Genomic DNA, 21,090 nt, shown 5'->3' with positions numbered 1-21,090 from the left:
TCTTGAGTGAAAAAAAAGTTCTGTCAATTTATTTAATAATCAGAGTAGTTACCAGATAGTTAATGTCATCCATTCAAATTTTTTTTTTCTTTATAAAAACTCCTATGAAATTCTCATGTATTGAAACTAAAAATTTTCATGCTGAACATATTTTGATCATAGGTTTTGCTGTATGAGATTTCTTAAATACTTCCAAGTCTTTCAATCCAGTGTTAGTTTCATACTTCTGCTTTTTTTATGTATTGTTTTGTGTATTTTGAAAATACTTTTTGTACGCGACTTTGTTGATAATTTCACTTCAACTACATATATTTTACCCTTAACCGGAGGCTAAATCCTATTGTTAACAAATGTTCATGATACAGGCCAGTAAACAATCAAGAAAAAATCCAGTAACTAATAAATTGATCAATTTATTGATACTTAAAAATATCAGCAACATGGCACTTACCCTCTTTGAAGGTTTTTCCAGGACGTACTATAATTTTTTTTTTTACTTATACTAAAATCAAACTTATCGTAAACACAAAAAAAGTCAGTCTTGTAAGTTGATCATATCAGTCATGAGACCTAGTCTGGGGATTAATATAATTTTTGAAAGTTAATACCAAAGCTTCTACATTTGACCAGCTTAAAGGTTCAACCTTACCCTTAAGCCTGACGGACGACAGAGGTATTTGCTAAGAATTACTGATCAAGTTCCGGTGGAAAATAAAAGTCATCATGCATACCTTAGGAACTTAAGTTGCAAAATCGAAAATGCTTTCACGGAAGGCAGTTTTGGTCATATTCTTGTGCTCACTTGAGCATTGACAAGAAGTTAAGATATGATCTCTAGTAAAATATTCAACCTGAGGCTGTATAACAATATTCAGAAAACTGCCTGTCGCTATAGATCCATGCGGCCCGTGTTAAGAGCGGCAACATATGCAGATTCCAAACTCTCTCTGATATTTTGTTTCATTGTGCCACCTTTTAAGTTAGAAAATAAATACCAAAAAGGAGATCTTCATTGGAATCAGTGGAAGAGAGTGATAGATGAATAAGTATGGCGCTATGGGCTGGATATTAATGCTTAATGCCTCGAAACTCATGGCTTTTCTCATCCTCTATCTCAAACTCGACAGTCTTGGTGATCAGTTGACAACTATTGGCGCTATTGGCGGATCTTGTGCTGTCTGGAGAGGGAGTAAGATGAAGGCTATGGCCGGATTGATGGCAACAGGGCCGGCTGACCACGCATACGCTGGGATGGGGTTGATAGTGGCCGGCTGGATGACTGGCAGCTTGACCACCGCGCTGCTGGGCGCCGCAGCCGGCACCATTGGATACGGTTGAGGCGCCGCTTGCAGCGATTCCAGATATTTCTGCGTCAGATTCTGCTGGCTGGCCTGCACTTCTTGGCTTTTTTGTGTCAGATTGCCGGAGTCCGCCTTCTCTGGGGCTTTGCGAAAGTACTGCGGCACCTGCTGGTCATGTTTGGGCGAGTTCTCTGCGGAGACAGCCTTCATGATAGGTTCCTTGACTGGTGACGTCGCTGGCGGTTCTTGCGGCTTGTTCAGCTCGTATTTGTTGTCCTGCGGCTTAACGTGGGGCGCGAATTTGTTCTTCGTAAGTTGGTGGAAGAGTGTCGTGGGTCGAGGGTAGCCGAAGAAAGTCTTATAGTCTGGATCCATGACGATGTAACTTTCGCCGTTAGTGTTGACCATGCGCGGGAGCATCTTAACCCACTCGTAGCCAATATACGGGTTCTCGTCGTACGACGGTTTGAGGGAGTTGCCACTGAGATGCGTCACACCCGACCCCGGGTAGTAGTTGCTCACAGCCGCCGCCAGAGTGGGGTCGTAGTAGTAGTTGCTCCCGAACCCGGGCTGGTCGTAGTTGTTATAACTGTTGCCGTTATCGATGGGGCTGGGTGTGGGCTCAGCGAGGGACTGCAGTTGGTAGTTGCCGGCTGGGACCTGTTCGACCAAGCGGAGAGGGCGTGGGATTGTTGAATACTTCTTCTGTGCACGGCTCTGGGGATCGTCTGGACGAACGCTCTCGTGCACTGAAATGTGCAGTTCCTCTTTGTCATTGGCACTTGCACTTCGGGCTTCCACGGGGCGATGGATTCCGCGGAGATCTTTGTCCGCCAACGCAGCCTCTCTTTGGATCTCCTCCCTCACCGAAATCGGTTGGTGAAGCGTCGATGTAATGATCTGTTCCACCTCCACCCTAACTTTGTCTTTGATTGCCTTTTTAATGGACTCGGGTTTCGAAGTTTCAGCGGTAGATGCCGCCGCAGGTAGTTTCACCGTCTGCGTTGCTTCGGTCGTAAACCGCTTCGGTGGTGCTTCCTCTAACTTCAAGGGTTCTTCGACGAGTGATAATGGTGACGCTTTTTCAGGTTTTGAAGTTACTACTACGGATGGCGTCGGTGATGATTTTTCGAGTTTCGAGCTCTCCTTTACGGATGGCGATGTCGTTGGTAGCTGTTTCGGACTGTCAGACTGAGGCGTCGCGGTGTCGGTCTTTTTCTCGTCAGGTTTTTGGACACTCGGCCCAGAGGTAGTGCCATCGTTGAGGTGCATCTCCACGACAACGGAGTCTTTCTCGACGAGCTCTTTAGCCAGCGGCTTGTTTTCTAACTTCCGTAGATCGTGAAGCCCAAGGGTCTTGAGCCCACTGTCTCCGACGGATTGGTAACGGAGCGTGGTCGAAGCCGTGGGGACGTGGCGCGGTTTGGACGGTGTGAAGTTGCTTCGCATGGCGTTTCGGTGCGGGTAAGGAGGGTGTGCGGTCCGGTTGGACTTAGTCTGTCGATGGGAGTTGCCCATCGGCGAGGCGCCTGGATGGAACTTGACGTCGGCTCTGAAACCACTCTTGATGTCTGCCGTGTAGGTCACAACCCGAAGATCTCCGTTAGGCTCTGCTACGGAGTAAGAGCCCTGCACACGCTCCCCATCGCGTCGCTCCTCCTGCGTCTTGTAATCACCTGAATTCGCGTCCTGCACGTAGTACCGGAAGTGATATTGAGGAATCTGTAACACAATCATCGGAAATGATACGATCTATTCGGGAGACTAGATGGGCGTCTTTTGCAATGAGGAACTACAATTTCTGGTTCAAGGAGAAAAAAACTTCGTGCGTGGGATCCGAAGTTTAGGTCATTTGGATCTCTGAAGTTTTCGGATTGAGCATCTGAACACTTTAGATCCAGCTATCGAGGTTCGGATCACAGATTTGAAACTTCAATTCTTACATCTGAAGTACTTCAGATGTGAGAACCGAAGTTTTTCGGATGTCAAAACCGAAGTACTTCAGATGTAAGAACTGAAGTTTCAGATGTGTGATGCAAACCTCAGCAGCTGGACCTAAAGTGTTCAGATGTTCAATCCGAAAACTTCAGAGATCCATATGACCTAAACTTCGGGTCCCACGCACGAAGTTTTTTTCTCCGTGTTCAGTCCAGGAACTATATATGTGCTGTTAGTTTCCCTATGCGCATATGGTTTTTTTTTTTTTTTTTTTTTTTTTTTTTTCCCTTATCTTTCTTCACAGATGAGCCACAAATTGTAGTTTCGAATTGCAAAGAGTAGTCCAAATGTATTAAATGCGCACACGAGTCACCGGAACCCCCGTTATCAGGCAAACTCTGAAAAGTGCATCAGACCCAAATGAACGAAGTTGGAAACACTTTGACCTATCCTTCCAAACACACCGACGTTAGTCATTGAGTTAGTCGGCGTTAATGACTTTAAAAGATCAAAGCTTCACTTAAAGCGGTTAATAGATGGATGAGTTAAGTTTTGACACATTTTTAGGGTTTGTAAATAACGTCTGCAATACAATATCGATAAGAACGTTTGCTGGTAACGTGAGTCGTAACGTCAATGAAGGCGTCTGCCAGTTACATATGCAATAACATCAAAAAAGACTCGGTGCTTCTATCGTTGCTCCCCTGACGTAAGGGCTTATCTCAATCTCCACGCGAGCCCTGTTCTCCGTGTAATCCAATTCTTTCCGGGGCTCACGTCGAAATAGAGATGCCCCTATGTCAGAGGTGCGACGCTATATATTTTGATTAAGGTGAGAAATTATCGACCGACTAAAGTAAAAGTCCAGTAGATGTCTTGCATTGTAAGACCATGAAATTTTAGGATTGATATTTGATTGACTGGTTCTTAATTTTGTTTCATACTTGGTACGCATTACATTATCCTTTCAAATTACCCATTTGTATTGAGAAACTCTCGTTCCTCTTCCTTCCCAAGGCTTCACCTAAGCCAGCCAATAACAACGCTTTTTAATGGTTTGAAAAGGAGTATTAAAATTGATTTGATGGTACGTTTGTTCTTTTATGGTAGGTTGATAGTAACTTTCCCTAAAAAAAGAGATATATGGGGGGGGAGGAGAATAAAATTAATATTATTTTCAAAAACATTCGAAATTTTAAAAAAAAATTCTGAAAAATTCAAGAAATAATGGTAAAATGTGTTTTCCCCAAATTTTCCGAAATTCCGGATCTTGTATTTAGAATTTAGTTTTTTTTTTTGCTTATTTTTTTACCTCGTCCTCTTTTCTTTTGTTCCGTCTGACGCAATAAAAATAACTTGCATCTAACAATGCGCCTTTAATCTTACATAAAATTTACAAGTTTGATTTACCTGGTCTAAAGGTTTGGTAACATTCGGTTGCTCTGTCAATTTTTCGAGTTCATTTGGTACTTTTTCTTCAGCAAGTGAATTGCAAAGGATGTTCAAGAGTGCTGCAATTATTCCAGCATACACCTTCAGAGGAGAAAAAAGGAAAAATTAGTTGTTTTTGACAAAATATACATATCAGGTATAGGGATGTCCAATGTCAATAAACATGAATCCAGGGCTTGGCTCCCATTTATCGCTTAAATTTTGAGGTCTGATCGATTATGAATTTTTTGCATTATTCTCGAAAAATCGAACATGCAAGAAGTAGAAGCATTCCCAGGGCCGGATTTACCTACTTGCCGCCCATGGCCCGCCTATTTTTTCCCGCCCCCTTCTCATTCGTTTTGAAACTCGATAAAAACCATCAAATGAACGTGCCAGCGGGGGAGGGGTGCATAAGACGCATTTACTCGTGTTGAACACATTTTTTGCGATAGCCCTGTCAACACTACAAGCAAAAGTTCACGAAACTTTGCGCGAAAGTTAAGTCCCGTAAACCTATCTCTGTGTGGACAAGGCCTTCCATTCATAAGAAATGAGTGGAACGAAAAAATTATGAAAGAACAAACATAAATGTGGTTCAATGATTTTTACTTCCGCCGCCGCGCCGCGCAGACCGCACCGTGTTGGACGCAATGCGTGAAGTATTCACACAGTCTTGTAGGCGCTATGCGTTTCACGCTGACCGCACTGTGTTTGGCGCAATGCGTGAAGTATTCATGCATTCTTGTAGGCGCTATCCGTTTCACGCTGACCGCAATGACCACACTGTGTTTGATGCAATGCGTGAAGTATTCGTGCAGTCTTGTAGGCGCTCATATTTGTTACATGCCGATTGCCGCGCCGAGAGCTTCTCCATTTCAACTCAAGTCCTTGTTATCATTTCTCTCTAAGTCGCGCCGTGCTAGGCCATATTGCGTGTTTGGTTTCTCTTGTAACTTGACTTATTGAGGGTGCTGTCTCTTGTATCACTAAGAGACGACAAAATTAGAAATTACTATACTCTCAGGAAATGAGAGATTCTGTCGCCTTTTCTCGTTTATAATTTTTTTTTTTATACCTACACTTCAAAAAATTGCTAATTTTTGCCGCCCCTTAGATTTGCCGCTGTGGGCCGCGACCCATGTGGCCACCCCCTTAATCCGGCCCTGAGCATTCCCAAAGAATATTTTAGTAAATTTTGGAGTAAAATATCTCACAAATAGGAGCATAACTAATTGGAAACTAATTGTATTGATTGACGATTTTTTTTTTCACCGTACTTCTGTTCTAATTTTTGATATTTATGAAACCTTGACTTCGAAAATTGGAATCCCCTTTTTACCCCCTTAAAAAACTTGGGGGGAGGGGGGCTTCAAGACGATGATATTTGGATTTCGGGTCTCACGGGGTCGATCCCTCCCCTATTACTTTTCGCCGTCTCTGACTTCATTTGACCCGTAATAATCTAGAAACAAGTTAGGTACAGCTGGTCATTTTGCAAATTATTACTCAGCGTCACAAGTCATAGGATAAAATTTGAAGAAGGGAAATAAACTTTTTTGGAGTTTCTGAAACCGAAGATTAGGGAAGAAGACGAAGACAAAGTGTATATGGGAAAAAACTAGCACCTCTTGACCCCGTATCACCCTTCAAGTTTCAACTCGATCGTGAAATCGGTTAAAAGTTATCTAGGCGATGTGGAGCTTTTAGGTTCTTATACAAGTAGGTATGAACAATGAAAAATATAATACCCAAGTTCGGAAGTATGGGTCCTTTTCGGACCCGAGTTGAATCCTATGCAATGACGAAATCACAACCCTTTCCATCAGAAAATTAGATATCTTGGAGTTCTGAAATTTTGGCAATGGACCAGACAAGGCACAAATTTCAGCATTCTGATACACCTGTCACAACCGAAATTCCACGTAAAACACGATGCGCACAACGGAAATTACCGAAATCAACTCCTTACGAAGATATTTAATGATTCTTGATGCGTGAATTCAAACCTCCCGCTCATGAAAACTCAAATGCTCTGCGTGACTCACATCGCGCGCTAAACGTTCTCATGACAATTGCGATATAAAAATCTGGCAACCTCAATCTTGACGCTTTGGCTCAGCTAGGTATAGCAAGTTGTTCATAGTTTGAACAACACATGGTGGAAAATGAACATTGCTCGATTGAGAAGCTTGCTGAAACCGTTGCAATGCACGATTTGACTCACGTAGAGCTTGGAGTTTCCTATGAGCGGGCAGTTCAAATTCCTCGTAACCAATGTGAAATAAAAACGTTAATATCTTTGTTAGGAGTTGATGTCGGTAATTTTCGTTGCGCGAATCGTGTTCTACGTGAAATTCTGGTCAAGAAACATGTATCAGAATGTTTAAATGCGTACCTTGTCTAGCGGTCCATTCAGAGATCGTGGGGGAACACAGGCTTTCTCCGGTGTAAGAATTTTAAAGACGGAAGTAGACTACTTGTAATGTGAGTAGTATGGAGGCAGGAGATCTTATTTTTCAATACAGATATTTGCAATCGAAATACCTGAGATGAACTAATGAGCCCCCAAAAATAAAAAAAAAAGTCGCCCGCGGATTCGTTAAACTCGTTCCATGCAGAATTTCGTAGTCACTAATCCGATGCTACGCAGGGTGTCTAGCATCAGGAGAAACCGGAAAATATCAGGAATTTTGGCCGATCAGGAGAAAATCAGGAAAATCAGAAAAATCGGACGTTTTGTCAGGAATTTTTCTTGCGCGAATCTCCTCAGCGGAGAAAGTCCTACTGCTTTTTGCCTACCGTGCCCGGAGTCGAGAAAAATCAGGAAAATATCAGGAATTTTCAAAACGAAAAAATCAGGAATTTTTTTATAAAATATCAGGATGAATCAGGAAAATATCAGGATTTTTCAAAATTGAAAAATACCAGACACCCTGCACGGCAAAAAATACGACCGGAAAACGGGGAAGATGAGATTATGATCGAAGCGAAGTCGTCGAAGGGTACGTATCAATGGACGCGGAAGGTGTGAGAACAGGGACTCACCTTTGAGCGAGATCTATATCCTACGAGCATGATGAGGCAGGGTCAGACACCCGGCACTAGATGATAGCTACACCTGACTGACTCACCACTAACCACTCGCTAGCCCATGACCCTTCGGTCGTCTGCCGTGGCCGCCGCCGCTGCCGGCCACTTTCCTCTTTTCATCCCGAGTTATAATGGATTTAATACCGCTCTCCGGCTCACCCCCAGCTTCCCCAACATCGGCGGACAGAGGGTTCGAGCCCCGTACTCTTTGGAAATCGTGGGATGGCCGGCCGCGCTAAGGAAGAACGCCGCATGGACCTTCAGGCGTTGCCAAATTTCCTTTGATAAAACACTATATAATTTCCCGGTAAAATTCTAAATATGTTCCTTTCCATTTTTCAAATGATTTTGAACGCAATTTCACCTAAAGCTCCTGAAAATTTCAAGGGAGAATATTCATATATTTCCTCAAAAATGAAAAAAAAAACACTAAGAAGTGGCCCGAAACTGTATGTAACAAGGTGGAGAAATGGTGCTGGGTTCACACCATTTCGCGGGGAAATCAAAGCCAAGTAGTTCCTATGCAAACTGCCTGAGCTGAACACTCTCCCCCCTCAGTTTCGTACTGGTGCGCATTAGAGCTCAAAAAAAAAATTAATTTTGACTCTAATTTTAATTTTTGGAACTCCTTGGCTTTGATTTCCTCAAAAATAAACATTTTATCGAAGGAAATTTGGCAACTTTCGAATGTTCATACGGCGTTCTTCCTTAGCACGGCAGTGTGCGCCTCTAGTCGGAGAGTAAAAAAAACTGAAAAATTTGAGTATACTTCAAGGACTTTCAATAATTGGTCTGCATTTTGAAATGAACTACAATTCCTGGCTCATGAATAAAAACACCTTATGTGCGTAGGGACTCTAATGGCAGATATGTTGTTTCTAAAATGAGCTAGAATTTCAGTTCCTAATCGCAAAATGAACTCCAATTGGACTTATTTCTACCAAACAGACCTATGTGGGGGTGAAAAATATGGGCGTGCTTGTTAGTTCTCTGGCCGTAAGAGTGAATGAGAACAGGCAAAAAATGGAGCAGAACCCGTAAAGTCAAGGAATGTCTAAGGTTTAGGACAAGTATTTATAATTGCCGAATAAATACATATAAGAATAAACATGTTTTATACCGTATATTGGAAGTTCGAGTAATTTTAAAGGCACCCATGCGATCACAGGTCAACATCGAAAAGAAGAAAAAGCCAGGGGAACTCATTTAATTCCACGTGTAAATAGCAATCATTTTATAAGACACACAAAATTGTGTATTTTCCTTGCGAAATACCTACCCTGACGAGGAAATAACCAACAAATTAATGAGTGGATAACAGGACTGGATTCGTCCGTACAACCATTGAGGAAACGACTGCCAAAACAGCTACCTAATTAATCGGCACTTAAGCTGTTTTTACTCTTCCCAACGAACAAGGGCGCGGAATACCACCCTCTATCAATATGAAGGTCAGGTCCACTGTGCGGTGGTCCAGGGTTCACGCCAGTTCACCCTCGGATCCTCGGGAGGAGGGGGGGGGGATCCACGAGCTTCGTCTGCCGTGGCGGAGTGGGCACGGTGTCTGGGTTATCGAAAATCGGGTGATGTAATCGGATGAAGACGAGATGCCTAGCATCGAGATGAAGAATGAAGGGCTGTTTTTGAGGTTGCCAAAATGAGCAGGTTATCGGCGAGTTTATCTCGCGGAACGGCGGAAATTGCTCTGCGACTTCGCAACCCTGTTCCACTTGTTAGCGCCCGGTATTTTTCACGGTCTCCCCGAAAGCTAGCCGATTCAATCTTCGACGAAGGGACGTTGTCCCGGAAAGTCTTGACGACTGTGTGTGGCGCATTAAAGTGTTGGTCGAAATTTGATGCAATTGGATTTTTAGAATATTTCTTCGCGCCTATATTTCAAACGGCGAAAACCGCAGATGTCCATTTTTTAATTTTAAGGAAACTGTCAAATTCTCGACCCCTAAATCGCGGGATAAAAGTGAATGTCTGTGGGAAGAGTCCTCTCGATGGCTGAAGTGCGAAACCACGTATTTTTATTGTGGTGTTTCAAAACGTCCGCCCCCCCCCCCCTTTATTTTCTCAGAGATGAACAAGCTGACTCTATGGCTTGAACTTTGTATAGAATATTCTGCTTATAGAGGAGAAAAATCAAGGAAGTTTTCAAGGAATTACTTTGACTTGTTTTCCAAAGAACAAATAAAGTATCACAGAAAGTCTGCAACGTCGCAAACGGAGATACGTGGTTTCACACCTTTGCCATCGATCTGGATTATAAGGGGAAGAATAAGCACTACCGACCACTTTCCTAACCCCGCGTTCAAGTCTCCAACCAATGGAGATGTTGCATGTGTGAGGAATTAGCGATTTGACTGTTGATCCTTATGCAAAAGTTCGCGAGAAACACGATGATGCCACTGGTGTTCTCTGAAATCAACTCCCAAGCTCAAAAAAAGCTCTCAACTTGAGGCCAAAATGGAGGGAATATCCCACGCTACCCTGAGAGTCCACGTCTACATCAACACAAACTCTCCATGCAAAGATAGGGAGCAAATACATTGACAGGGCTGCCACTTTATTTGGGGACTCCAAAACTGAAAACACGGCAACCCTGCTAATGTATTTGCTCCTTATCTTTGCATGGAGAGTTTGTCTTGATGTAGAGGTGGACTCTCAGGATAGCGTGGGACATCCCCTCCATTTTGGCCTCAACTTGATAGCTTTTTTGAGCTTGGAAGTTGATTTCAGAGAAAACCAGTGGCGCCATCGTGTTTCTCGCGAACTTTTACGTAAGAATCATTAGTCAAATCGCAAATTCCTCACACATGCAACATCTCCATTCATATGTTAATAGCCAAATAAGTCCGCATAACCATCCTCGTTTCTAACCGTGCGTTAAAGTCTTTAACCAATTCATACTTAAATAGCAAAACAAGATCATGTCAGTGGCGTGGCGTGCTTTGTGACATATCGATTCATCAGCCATTTAAACCTATGGAAAAAGATCGATAGGTAGGTTGTTCGCAACGAGCACCTTAACAATCGATTATTTACCATATCCTCAAATGGAGAAATATCGATAATCGATCATTGTCGCCTCGCCACTGGATCGTGTTGACGCTTCATGCAGACCTCGGACTTTGAATTTCTCAAAGTATATTTGCTCCTTAAGAGCGGTATTTTCAAAGAAGGAATCCCAATCCAGATTTTTAAATCGAGAAAATAAATTTCATCAAATATTGTCCGAACAAGAACACAGTCGTTCTTAATCTCACGACTAGAAATTAATCTATATCTAGTGCGCAATTGATTACTTTTTGTGACGTAGGCTTGAGCCTAATTTAACCAATTCGCTGCAGCTTTACCCTTCTTCACTTTCCCCATCATGACGAGCGATTAGGAACGTGATGTATCTTTCTAAACGTCTCAATTTATATCCCCGCAAGTTGAGAGGAAAAGAATTATTTCTTCTTCGAGTGCCTCAATAGCCAGCACGATGACTGTTGTCAAATGGTAAGCTGGAAACACCAAAGTTTCTTCCCCCCCCCCCCTTTTTTTATAAATAAATCAAAATAACAGACTTCAGACGGTAGATTTTCATCATCCTTGCAGTGCGCGAGATTTTCTACGTGAAGTTACGACAGTCGCACTCTCAATCTTAGATTTGTATTTCCTAATAAAAAACCAATTGAATCATCCCGCGCGATTTTTTCCTACTTTTTGATTCACATATTTTCTCTCTCGTCGTATATTTTAGCCGAAACTTTTCTCGCCACAGAAGTTTATCTTCGTTGATTCTGAAATAAACTGCAGTCTCAACTGAAAATCCTCCATCTACATTTATGTAATCAAGGGTTCCTAAATGATCTCACTCTCTCATGTTGCTTAACAGGCACGTATTTTGGCTGGTAGAACGTCTCGCTTCCTCTTTTTTTTCAGGAGGAAGACGATTAAACCTCATAGAGAAAAAAAAGGAGGTGTTTACATTTCGGGCATCTTGGATTTTTTTGATGACGTAGGTCGGTACAGCGACTTTTATCATCGATTTTCTTGGAAATGGTGTAATTTATGGAAAAAAGTCATTCTATTAAAAGTGATTGAAATTATATCATGAGTTGATTTAAGCAAAAAATGGGACATTATGGTCCGTTTTTCATACTTCGAATTCCGGATTTCGCTGGCTAGGTTGTGACGACCTACGTCACAGGGTAAACAAACCTTAAGATGAAAACACCTCCTTTTTTTCTCTATGACTATACCTAGCTCAGTGCTCAACGAAGTCAATGAACGTTGATGAACGTCAATGAACTGCTTAGTAAATGTGCTGAAGTTATAACCTTTTTTTTCTTACTTCATCATTGAACTGAAGGGACATAGCTCTCTGAGCTCTTTCTTTGATCCGCTCATTTCATGGGTTTTCTCTATTTTTCGGCAACAGAGAAGCACTCCACGTTTCAGGGAAAAATCACGATTACATACCCGTGCTAATTGTGAGTCAGTCTAATAGTTAATGTGTTCAGAAATTCTTCGCACACCATTTTATTTTTGGTAGCCTGAATTGAATGCTCGAAAAGTTTTTCTTCTGAAGTTTCCCGCGAGTCAATTCTGCTATATAGTTTGATAATATGCTCGTTTATCATACCATTACTCCCTTACCTTCTGCCACTCTTAGGAATGGAGCTTGAAAATAGGTTCTCTCAGAGTTTTCCCATTTTCTACTTTTATGTACTTCAACCTCTCCTTTTTATACTATAATTTTTCTCCCGTTCGATGTGTGATTACCCTTTGCAGTTAAAGCACCCGACAATATTTCACTATCCCACCGTTCTTCCCTCCTTTTTTTCAACGTGGCATCACTGATTTTAACCCTTCGGTCGGCCACGATCAGAATTATCGGAGCATGACACAGCCTTTTGCTTTGAGAAGGTTTTAATCAAATATTATCGTTGCGCTGGGGTTAAAAGCGCCGATCTCGACAAAGGATTGCGGCCAGTTCTGTGCTTAGCGGAATTCATTTTGTTTTATTTTTAAATTGAGTTGAAGAGCTGCTTTTGTTCTTCGGCCGTTTTTTGTGTTTAGGGTTTCCAAGAGTCGAAACCATGACCAAAAATTACTGGTTTTTTTTTTACCGGGGACAAAGTCCAGAAGTTTCATTCCTGCGATTCGAACTCGGGACAAATTCCATTAAACGTCCCGTGGAGACAAGGTCTTACAATTTTTTCTGGAGCATCAACGACAATCAAAAAACGATTCTAGGGAAACGCGTAAAAATTTCATTATTCGTCGATCTCTCAATGCACCAAGAACTAGACTCGTTTTACGGTGGTATGTGACTGTCATTAATAGCCCTACTGACTGCTGTGCGCTCGGAACCATCCTGTCGAGTTTATGAGTCTGGAGTCGAAACTAGACTAGTTTGCAGGAAAGGAAATGCATCTCTCCTTATCAGGATGTGAGGAGTGCGGACTGAAAAAAAAAAACACGGTGCCGTGGTGTGTGACAGCAGTGAGGAAGAGAAGATCAGGGGATTAAGGTACAACACAACCGCGTTGTTGAGGATGGGTACTTCTGCAACGCGAGGATCAGAGGTCAAAGAACGACATTGCGACCCTGTTGCCAATTGAGGAAAACAACGGAAATCAACCCAAATTCAATTTTTTTCTTCACTCAACACCCTCCTCCCCCGCCTCATCACTGGTAAACTTCTCCCCACACCCTGGAGTGCTGAATTTTTAGATTGTCTCCTCTTTCATCATCGATACATACCTTGAATTGACAACACTGCCTACATCTACTTTTCTAACCTTGCGTTGAAGTCTGCAGCAAATTCATTCTCTGACGCCGATATTTGATCGCAGCTGCCTACGTCATAGGCTAATATATTGGTGTTTCCGTTCATAAAAATTGCGGGGAATTTTTTTAAAAAGGTGATTCGTTAAGGTCTCTGACATGTTCGAACTGGTGTGCGATATATCGCATCCATTATGTCCAAAATCTCGGCAGATTTTGAATTTTTAGCGGTAAAAGGACGATAGCCTCTACGCATGAGCCCTAACAATCACTCTAAACCTCAAAAAATTGGACATAAGCATTCAAGAACGATGAATCTGGTCATGGATTCAAAGGAAGATGCATTAAAAAAGTATTCGTGTACTCGGTTACTCTCTGCTGAACTCGGTCCATTTGAGGGTCCGATACCGAAGGCTGCTACTGACGCGACTCTATCTTGTTTCTGCTTTTCAAACCAAGGGCATTCGACTGAAAAAAGAAGTCCCAGACCAGAATACTTAGATGAATGATGGAGCCGTTCTATTTCAACCCTTTCTAGTTGCGCGTGGGCGGTCCGGGTCTGGATTAATCGGTCGTCGACGCTTTCAAATCGGATCCAGAAGCCTGCCTTTTCATATCTTGACTCCGTAGTTGCGCATCCATTTCAATAGAATTCCGATACCGCGCTGCTCACACACAATCCAGTCTTGGAGGGTTGCTCCGTCTTCGAACTCTGGTTTGTTTTTCCCTCTTGAGTTCGGAGTTCAAACATGTTTCTTTCCCTTATTTTTCAGTCTCTAATAATTTAACCGACGGAAAATTCTAAATGGAAAATTTGCAGGTGTCAAAAATTTTGTGTTTTCATGTTGAGAAGAAACTACTGAGCCAAGTGAACACGAGAATATCCTTGGTTTCGAGAATGAACGTATGTTAGAGCGAAATATGACCTAATTTGCTAAAATACAGGTGTATACAGGGTTATTCAAAAGTCACGCACCTCTGGCCATAACTTTAGTTCTAATTAAGATATCGATTTGCGGTTTGTAACGTTTTTCCTCATATTAAGAGGAAAACTTTTTTTAGGCACTTCTCAGTTTTTGACCCCCTCAGGGGGAGGGGGGCGAGGTGCAACTCAAAAATTTCAAATGGCCACCCCCCTCATGGTTAGTGGTGCGTGACTTTTGAATAACCCTGTATGTGGGAAATGACGTCACAAGGCGGCAGATTTTCTCACTTTTAATTATATTTTTCTACAATTTCCCATAGGTATCAGAAAAACATTGTGAAAAATACTACGAACGCAGCTCATTATAAGCATTCTCAATAATAAAATTATTTCGTGAAAGTTCTCTATTTTAAGCCTTAAGTTTAATTTATCAAGGTCCGAAGAAGTTTTCCGCCAAAAATTCGGACGGGATTGTTTGAATCTCATATCTCAAGGCAGCTTTTCCTCTGCCATATGGACAGTTATTATTAGGTATACAGATTCTCTGAAATGGTTATTTCTCAAAGGATCTGACCTTCACGACGTACTCTTACTATTATCTGACACGATTTATTGAAACTTCATTTGAACTTATACATGCATCGATATCTAGTCCACGCAACATTCAAGTCAATTCTGCCGTGCTAAGGAAGAACTTCGTATGAACATTCGAGAGTTGCCAAATTTCCCCGGATAAATCACATATTTTTGACGAAATTTATCCTTATTTTTCCCTGAAATTTTCAGATATTTTAGACTGAATTGCGGACAAAATAGTCTGAAAAATTGGGAGAAAAATATCTAGGATTTCCTCGATCAATTCGTATTTAATCAGAGGAAATTTGGCAACGCCTGAAGGTTCATACGGCATTTTTCTTTCGCATGGCAGAATTATCTTCGGAAGTCTATTGGTGATATGTTCTTCTTTCGTAGGGTTGTGTCGGCTTAGTTGCGCAAGGCTTATGAACTGACCCGCATTCCAGTCCTGAACGCTGCGTCTTTTCAACTTACAATAAAACGAAGTCACCTTTGCATCGGCGGATGGGGCACGGGCTTATTTTGTTTTACGAGCGACCTCTTTGCGGTCGGGTCCATCCCGTCCTCCCCGTAATGAGGGAGTCGGCCCATTTTTCAACCCCTAAGGCCAGAACGAACGCTGCGGTTTTCAGGTGATTCTCACTTCGGGAACCGAGATTCCTACGCGACGACGCACAGTGGATCAAGTCAATGAGAGTGGTCAGACAAAATTTTGAAACTTTAAAAGCTTATAACTCCACTCATACAAAACTTTAAGGTCTTTAAAGTGGATCCATTGGTTTCCTCGTGAAATTTTCTATCAGGAACACCCCTTCCAATTTAAAATGTGACGAATTAAACATCAAAATTTGCGGTTCGATTCAAAAATTTCATGTCCGACCTCTCCACTTGACTCAATCCACTGTGCGACGGCGAACAGTTCGACTTGGTCTCCGGTTTGTTGCTCTGCCGTGCTAAGGAAAAACGTCGTATGAGCATCCGGGGTTTGCAAAATTTCCCCTCCTAAAATATTAATTTTTGAGAAAAATAATGAATACGAGTATTCCTCCTCGAAATTTTCTCACACTTTAGATGACATCGCGAAGGAAATTCCCTGGGAAATCGGACGGAAAATGTTCAAAAGTTTTCCTAGAAATTCGTATTTTACCAAGAGAAATTTGGCAACGCACGAAGGTTCATACGGCGTTCTTCCTTAGAACGGCAGTACTGCTTCGGTGAACTGGGAAAGTGCGGGTGGATCCTCGCAGCTATGGCGCAATGCATTCTAGGTACCATTCTGTTTTTCAAATTTTAACCATTAGGCTGATGATTTCGCAAAAATCGCAGTTTCAGTCAGTCGGACCACATTTTGCTACTGGGAACTACAATTTCTAGTTCAGTTTAGAAACAACGTATGTGCCATTAGTTTCCCTATGCTTATAAGTTTTTTTACGAGCCCAATTAAGGTATGATCAAGCCAAAAATTATCCTCCAATATCTTAAATAGAAAATGTATAAAAAATATAAAAGTTTACGTCCTTTATTTGCACATGAATGAACTAGACCGCGTGTGACGTATTATTTGGAACACTTAGGAATTCATTTGGTCGAAAACTCAAATGTCGATTTTTTCGTCCTAACGCCACCGAAATCTCTCGCTTGATAAGTAATATGCCTCTGTGGAACCAGATCCTTTTCCTGCAGATAGTTACATATCGACGGTGAAACTGCCAAACCACGTATCTCGGTTTGCGACGTCGCAGACTTCCTGTCATACTTTATTTTTTAAATGAAAAACTACTTAACGTCCAGTCTTGAAAATTTCTGTGATTTTTCCTCTTCGTGCGGAGAAAATTCTGTGAAAATTTTAAGGAATGATATTGATTTGGTCTACTTCAAAAAAATAAAATGCGAGCGTAGATTTTTAAACACCGCAAACGAGATACGTGGTTTGGTAGTTTCACCGTCGATATACTGATCTGTCACCCATTACTTTCTCTTCATCCGTCACCAAATAATATCGTACTTCTCAATTGTTCTCAGGAAGCAGATGATGGATCAGTTTCTGGCACACCAGGGTACATGGACCCCAGCAGCTTTACCTCAAAGGTACTCTTACATTTCGTTTATTTGACACTGATCGTCACTTACTTTTCTTCAATCCCCTTTTCTCCCATTGTACTCGCCGGCCTTGTTTTTATTTTCTTTCATAGGGGGGGGGGGGGGGATGAAGTGCGTTTGTAGTAGGAAAAATGTTGATTGACATTCAATCAGTTTTTCGGCTTATGAATATTTGGAGAACCCAGTGGCGCCATTTCGGACAAAGATGGATGGGGGTGGGAATTCAAAAAATCACGGAAGATACTCTCAAATTGACCAAAAGTAATGTTACAAATGTCAAATTCCAAATGTTGGAAGAAAGAAAGGAGGCCATTGGCCTTAATTGGCGCCCCTAAGACATCACCTTGTCTAATGATAGGTAGAATTTGACCTTTTTTGCTGTAATCGTTTCATCGTATCCTCTAGGCTAGCAGACTTGGAAAATGAGGTGAAAGAATGGCCAAAATGAGCCTTGGGTTTTCCGATTATCTATGTTAAAATTCTTCCCATCTGACTTCACAACAGTCTTATTACTTTGATCACTTTTTTATGAGCTTTTAAAAATTTAAGACATTTTTTCAGAACGTAGTACAACGGTGATTCAAATTTTAATAATTTCAATTGGCAATCCATCCTTTTTTGAAGGAGAGGGGCTTTGAGAGCCACCTCTGTACTTTAACTAAATGTCTAATTTTTTTTTTTTTTCACCTATGTACATCAAACAGGCAGGAAAGGCAAACAATTGTAAAAACGTGTGTCCGAGGGAATGAGATGGAATCAGATAAGAGAAAAAGACAAGGTTTCAATTTTTCAAGAAAAATAGTACAAAGAATATAAAAAAATATTGATAAGTAAAATTTAGCAAACGTAAAGTGTACCGATTTATTTGCATAATCATTAATCAAAAAAACTTTTTCTTATCAAGGAAAATACCTACTATCGTGATGTTTTCCATTTCGAAAGTAATGCATTGCTTTCCCTAATAATATGATCTACATTGAAATTTTCCAGATTATGGTGAAAGCAATTTATGACTACCAAGCCCGACATGATGACGAACTATCCTTTTGTAAGCATGCAATTATTACCAATGTTGACAAAAAAGATGAAGGTTGGTGGCGAGGAGACTATGGTGGAAAGAGGCAACACTGGTTTCCTTCAAATTATGTTGAAGAAATCGAACCTCAACAAGAAAGAGACGAAACGGTAAGTTTCTGAAATGATTTCTGGTCAGTCTATCTTCAGTGGACATAAACAAGCAACATAAACATTAAATAGAATCTATGCAATTGATTCAAACGTGGTTAGAATTCTAAATGATTCTAGTGTCAATAAATAATTAAAGTAGGAGTATTTCCTTTTCATTTTCTGTGAATTTCAATTTTTTGAAAAGGTTGCTTCAATTTCTATGTTTTGTTCAGAGTTATGAGATGAATCTCACCCATCATATACTTTTATATTCTCTTAATAGTTATTGAATTTTACCTCAATCAAGCTTCTGAAATTCAGCGGAAATTTTGTAACAATGAATGGACTGAAACGTTACTAGAGGGACTGGTTCCAAGATTTCTAGGGAGTAGACCCCATTAAAAAAAGGGAAATTGGGGACCTATAGTGATAAAAGGGGGGAGGGAAGGTTCAAAAAATGCCCTGAGAAGCTCAACCTTTCTTGTAAAGGCCAAACGGGACTCCAAAGTCTGCCAAAATGGGTCCTAGCAGGGCCCTTTTAGCCAAAGTTGATGAGGCAATCAAGCTATAGCCCTCAAGGTCTGTCTACATCTGATTTCACCCAAATTTTTTGTTACTCTTTTAACTTCAATACTAGCTTAAAACATTGTAAAGTTGAATCAGTGTCACTCATTTCTGAAATAAACATCTTTGTTTATTTTGTTGGCCCATATCAAGACTATCAATACATTTTTCTCTTGAAAAAAATTCAAAACTATCGAAAATTGAAGAACTCAACAAAAGCATACGCCCATCAAACTGCAAACCTATTTTTAAATGGACGCTAACTAGTAAATTATCTACATGACAGTTTGAGTTTTTCATTTCCTAGTTTTCCCCCATAATTTTTTCTCTCAGTTTATTACTGATTATTTAACACTGTTACTAGGTACCTTTCTTAATACCATTAATGTTAAATTTTCTGGTTTTTTTTTAGTCAGCAGACTCTCTCCTGCTCGGTAGCTTGCAAAAAGGCAGTTTGGATGTAAATGGAGCGGTTGTCGAATTGCACGTAAATCCATCTCGAACAAGTTTGGAATGGACTTTGCGAATACAAAATCCAAACATGTGCACAACTTTTGAGGTAGCAGCACCAACACAAGACCTAGCTTTGGAGTGGCTTCAAGCAATCAAAGAAACCGCTCAGTCTGCAAGTGCCAGGGTAAGCAACAAATTCTAAAGTCATGGTAAAGTGTTTTTTGTCCCTTTTTTTCATATGTTTTCTATTTGTTTACTTTTTCATGTTTTTATTTATTTCAGAAAAAAGAAAAAAAACTTTTTGAATGTGACGAAACGATGGTATGAGAATCGTCTCTTTTCTATGTATCAAAACTTATGATGACAAAATTTTTCTTGCCCTGAAATTGTGTAAAAAAAGTAAGGTCCTAACTGTCGAAAACAGCCGTAGCTTATTGTTAGTCCAGAAAGCACGGTTACTATTCAAGGCGCTCTTAATTGATTGCTTGTTAAAAAATACATAAAAATTGGTTTGCGTATTGTATTTTTCTTTTGAATCAAAATTATCAAAAAGTGGATGAGCCCACTTAAGCCCCAAAGAAACAAAATTCGATTTTATTTTCAAAAATCTTGATAGAATATTTTCATTTTTGGTCTCATGATGATGCTTACATCCCACTATAAGATCCTAAAGAAATCTCTAGTGGGCACAGCTTTGTCATTTACCTTTACTCAGACAAATCGTGATCCGTTTAACCTCTCCTTCATCTCTCAATTTGGACAAAGGAAACTTTGAAATAATTTCCTCTTTCCGCAAATGATTTTATCCCTTACGTCTTAAGTAGGTTAAGTAAGTGTGTGTAACTCCTTTTATCTATCTCTTATCTCTTTCTCCCTCTGTTAAATCTGTTTTATTATTCATCTGCAATTTATTACTTTTCTGCTTTTAAGGAAACCCAAAATAAAGAGATGGAACGAGCGTGGAGGATTGCCAAAGAAATGTCAAACTTAACTGTTTACTGCCGTTCTGTCACATTCAACATTGATAAATTAAAAACTCGTGGCTGGATCTATCATGAAATGTCATCTTTTCCTGAAACTAAAGCAGAGAAAATAATGTGTCAGCAAGAGAACAAATTTTTCCTCAAATATCACCAGGTATTTTTCTTCTTAATATGGTCTAGCTCTGAATATTAAGTTTTCTTTTCGAAATCCCTTACTGACGATGACAGAAACTTTGAATCATACTGCTTCAAAAAAGTTTGCAAACAATTTTGTTTTTCCTTAGCGCAGACATCATGATTGAAGTGAGGGCAGTATCCTCATTCATGGAGGACGGTTGTAGGTTGCAGCGGATTTTGACTGCAGTCAATACTGTCTCAAAAGAGAAATTTAGCATTCCAACTTAACATGAAAAACTCTCCTCCTCCTTTTTTGAAGTGTGCACTCTTCAAACACTTTACCATCACGAGTATCTGAATTCAATGGTGAAACTGCAGAAATGTGTATTTCCGTTTGCGGCACAGCGAACTTCCTGTCATATTTTATTTTCTACATCGAAAACTACCAAACGTCATTTCTCGAAAACTCAGGTGATTTTTCTTCTCTACTTAAAAAATTCTCTGTGAAAATTTCAAGACATGATTCATGTACGGTCGCCTTTCAAAAAGTGAAATAGGAGAGGAGATTTTGAAACACTGCACTCGAGGTACACATTTTTATAGGTCCACCATCAAATTGGACATATTTATGCTAAAAGGAATTATGTGGAAATGA

The 21,090-nt window shown here is 40.7% G+C and overlaps 2 protein-coding genes across 2 annotated transcripts in view; one reads left to right on the top strand and one right to left on the bottom strand.

The window, feature by feature from the left end:
• The window catches only part of sl (small wing phospholipase C gamma 1), a 56,636-nt gene that overhangs the window by 15,583 nt on the left and 19,963 nt on the right, over positions 1 to 21,090 (top strand). The window contains exons 16-19 of the mRNA XM_072295857.1: positions 17,074 to 17,139; positions 18,142 to 18,336; positions 19,295 to 19,519; positions 20,266 to 20,472. Coding sequence (XP_072151958.1) covers positions 17,074 to 17,139; positions 18,142 to 18,336; positions 19,295 to 19,519; positions 20,266 to 20,472 — 693 coding nt within the window. The remainder of the gene's footprint in view (positions 1 to 17,073; positions 17,140 to 18,141; positions 18,337 to 19,294; positions 19,520 to 20,265; positions 20,473 to 21,090) is intronic.
• Positions 394 to 8,319, bottom strand: LOC109035930 (uncharacterized). The gene is made up of 3 exons (XM_019049778.2): positions 7,719 to 8,319; positions 4,650 to 4,772; positions 394 to 3,023 (listed from the first exon to the last, which is right to left on the bottom strand). The coding sequence occupies exons 1-3, from the start codon at positions 7,746 to 7,748 to the stop codon at positions 1,137 to 1,139; spliced, it is 2,040 nt and encodes a 679-aa protein (XP_018905323.2). The 5' UTR covers positions 7,749 to 8,319; the 3' UTR covers positions 394 to 1,136.

This window comes from Bemisia tabaci, chromosome 2 (genome assembly GCF_918797505.1).
Source record: "Bemisia tabaci chromosome 2, PGI_BMITA_v3".
NCBI lineage: Eukaryota > Metazoa > Arthropoda > Insecta > Hemiptera > Aleyrodidae > Bemisia > Bemisia tabaci.
Note: the sequence above shows the minus strand (reverse complement) of the source record. Positions and strands in the feature narration are given on the sequence as shown.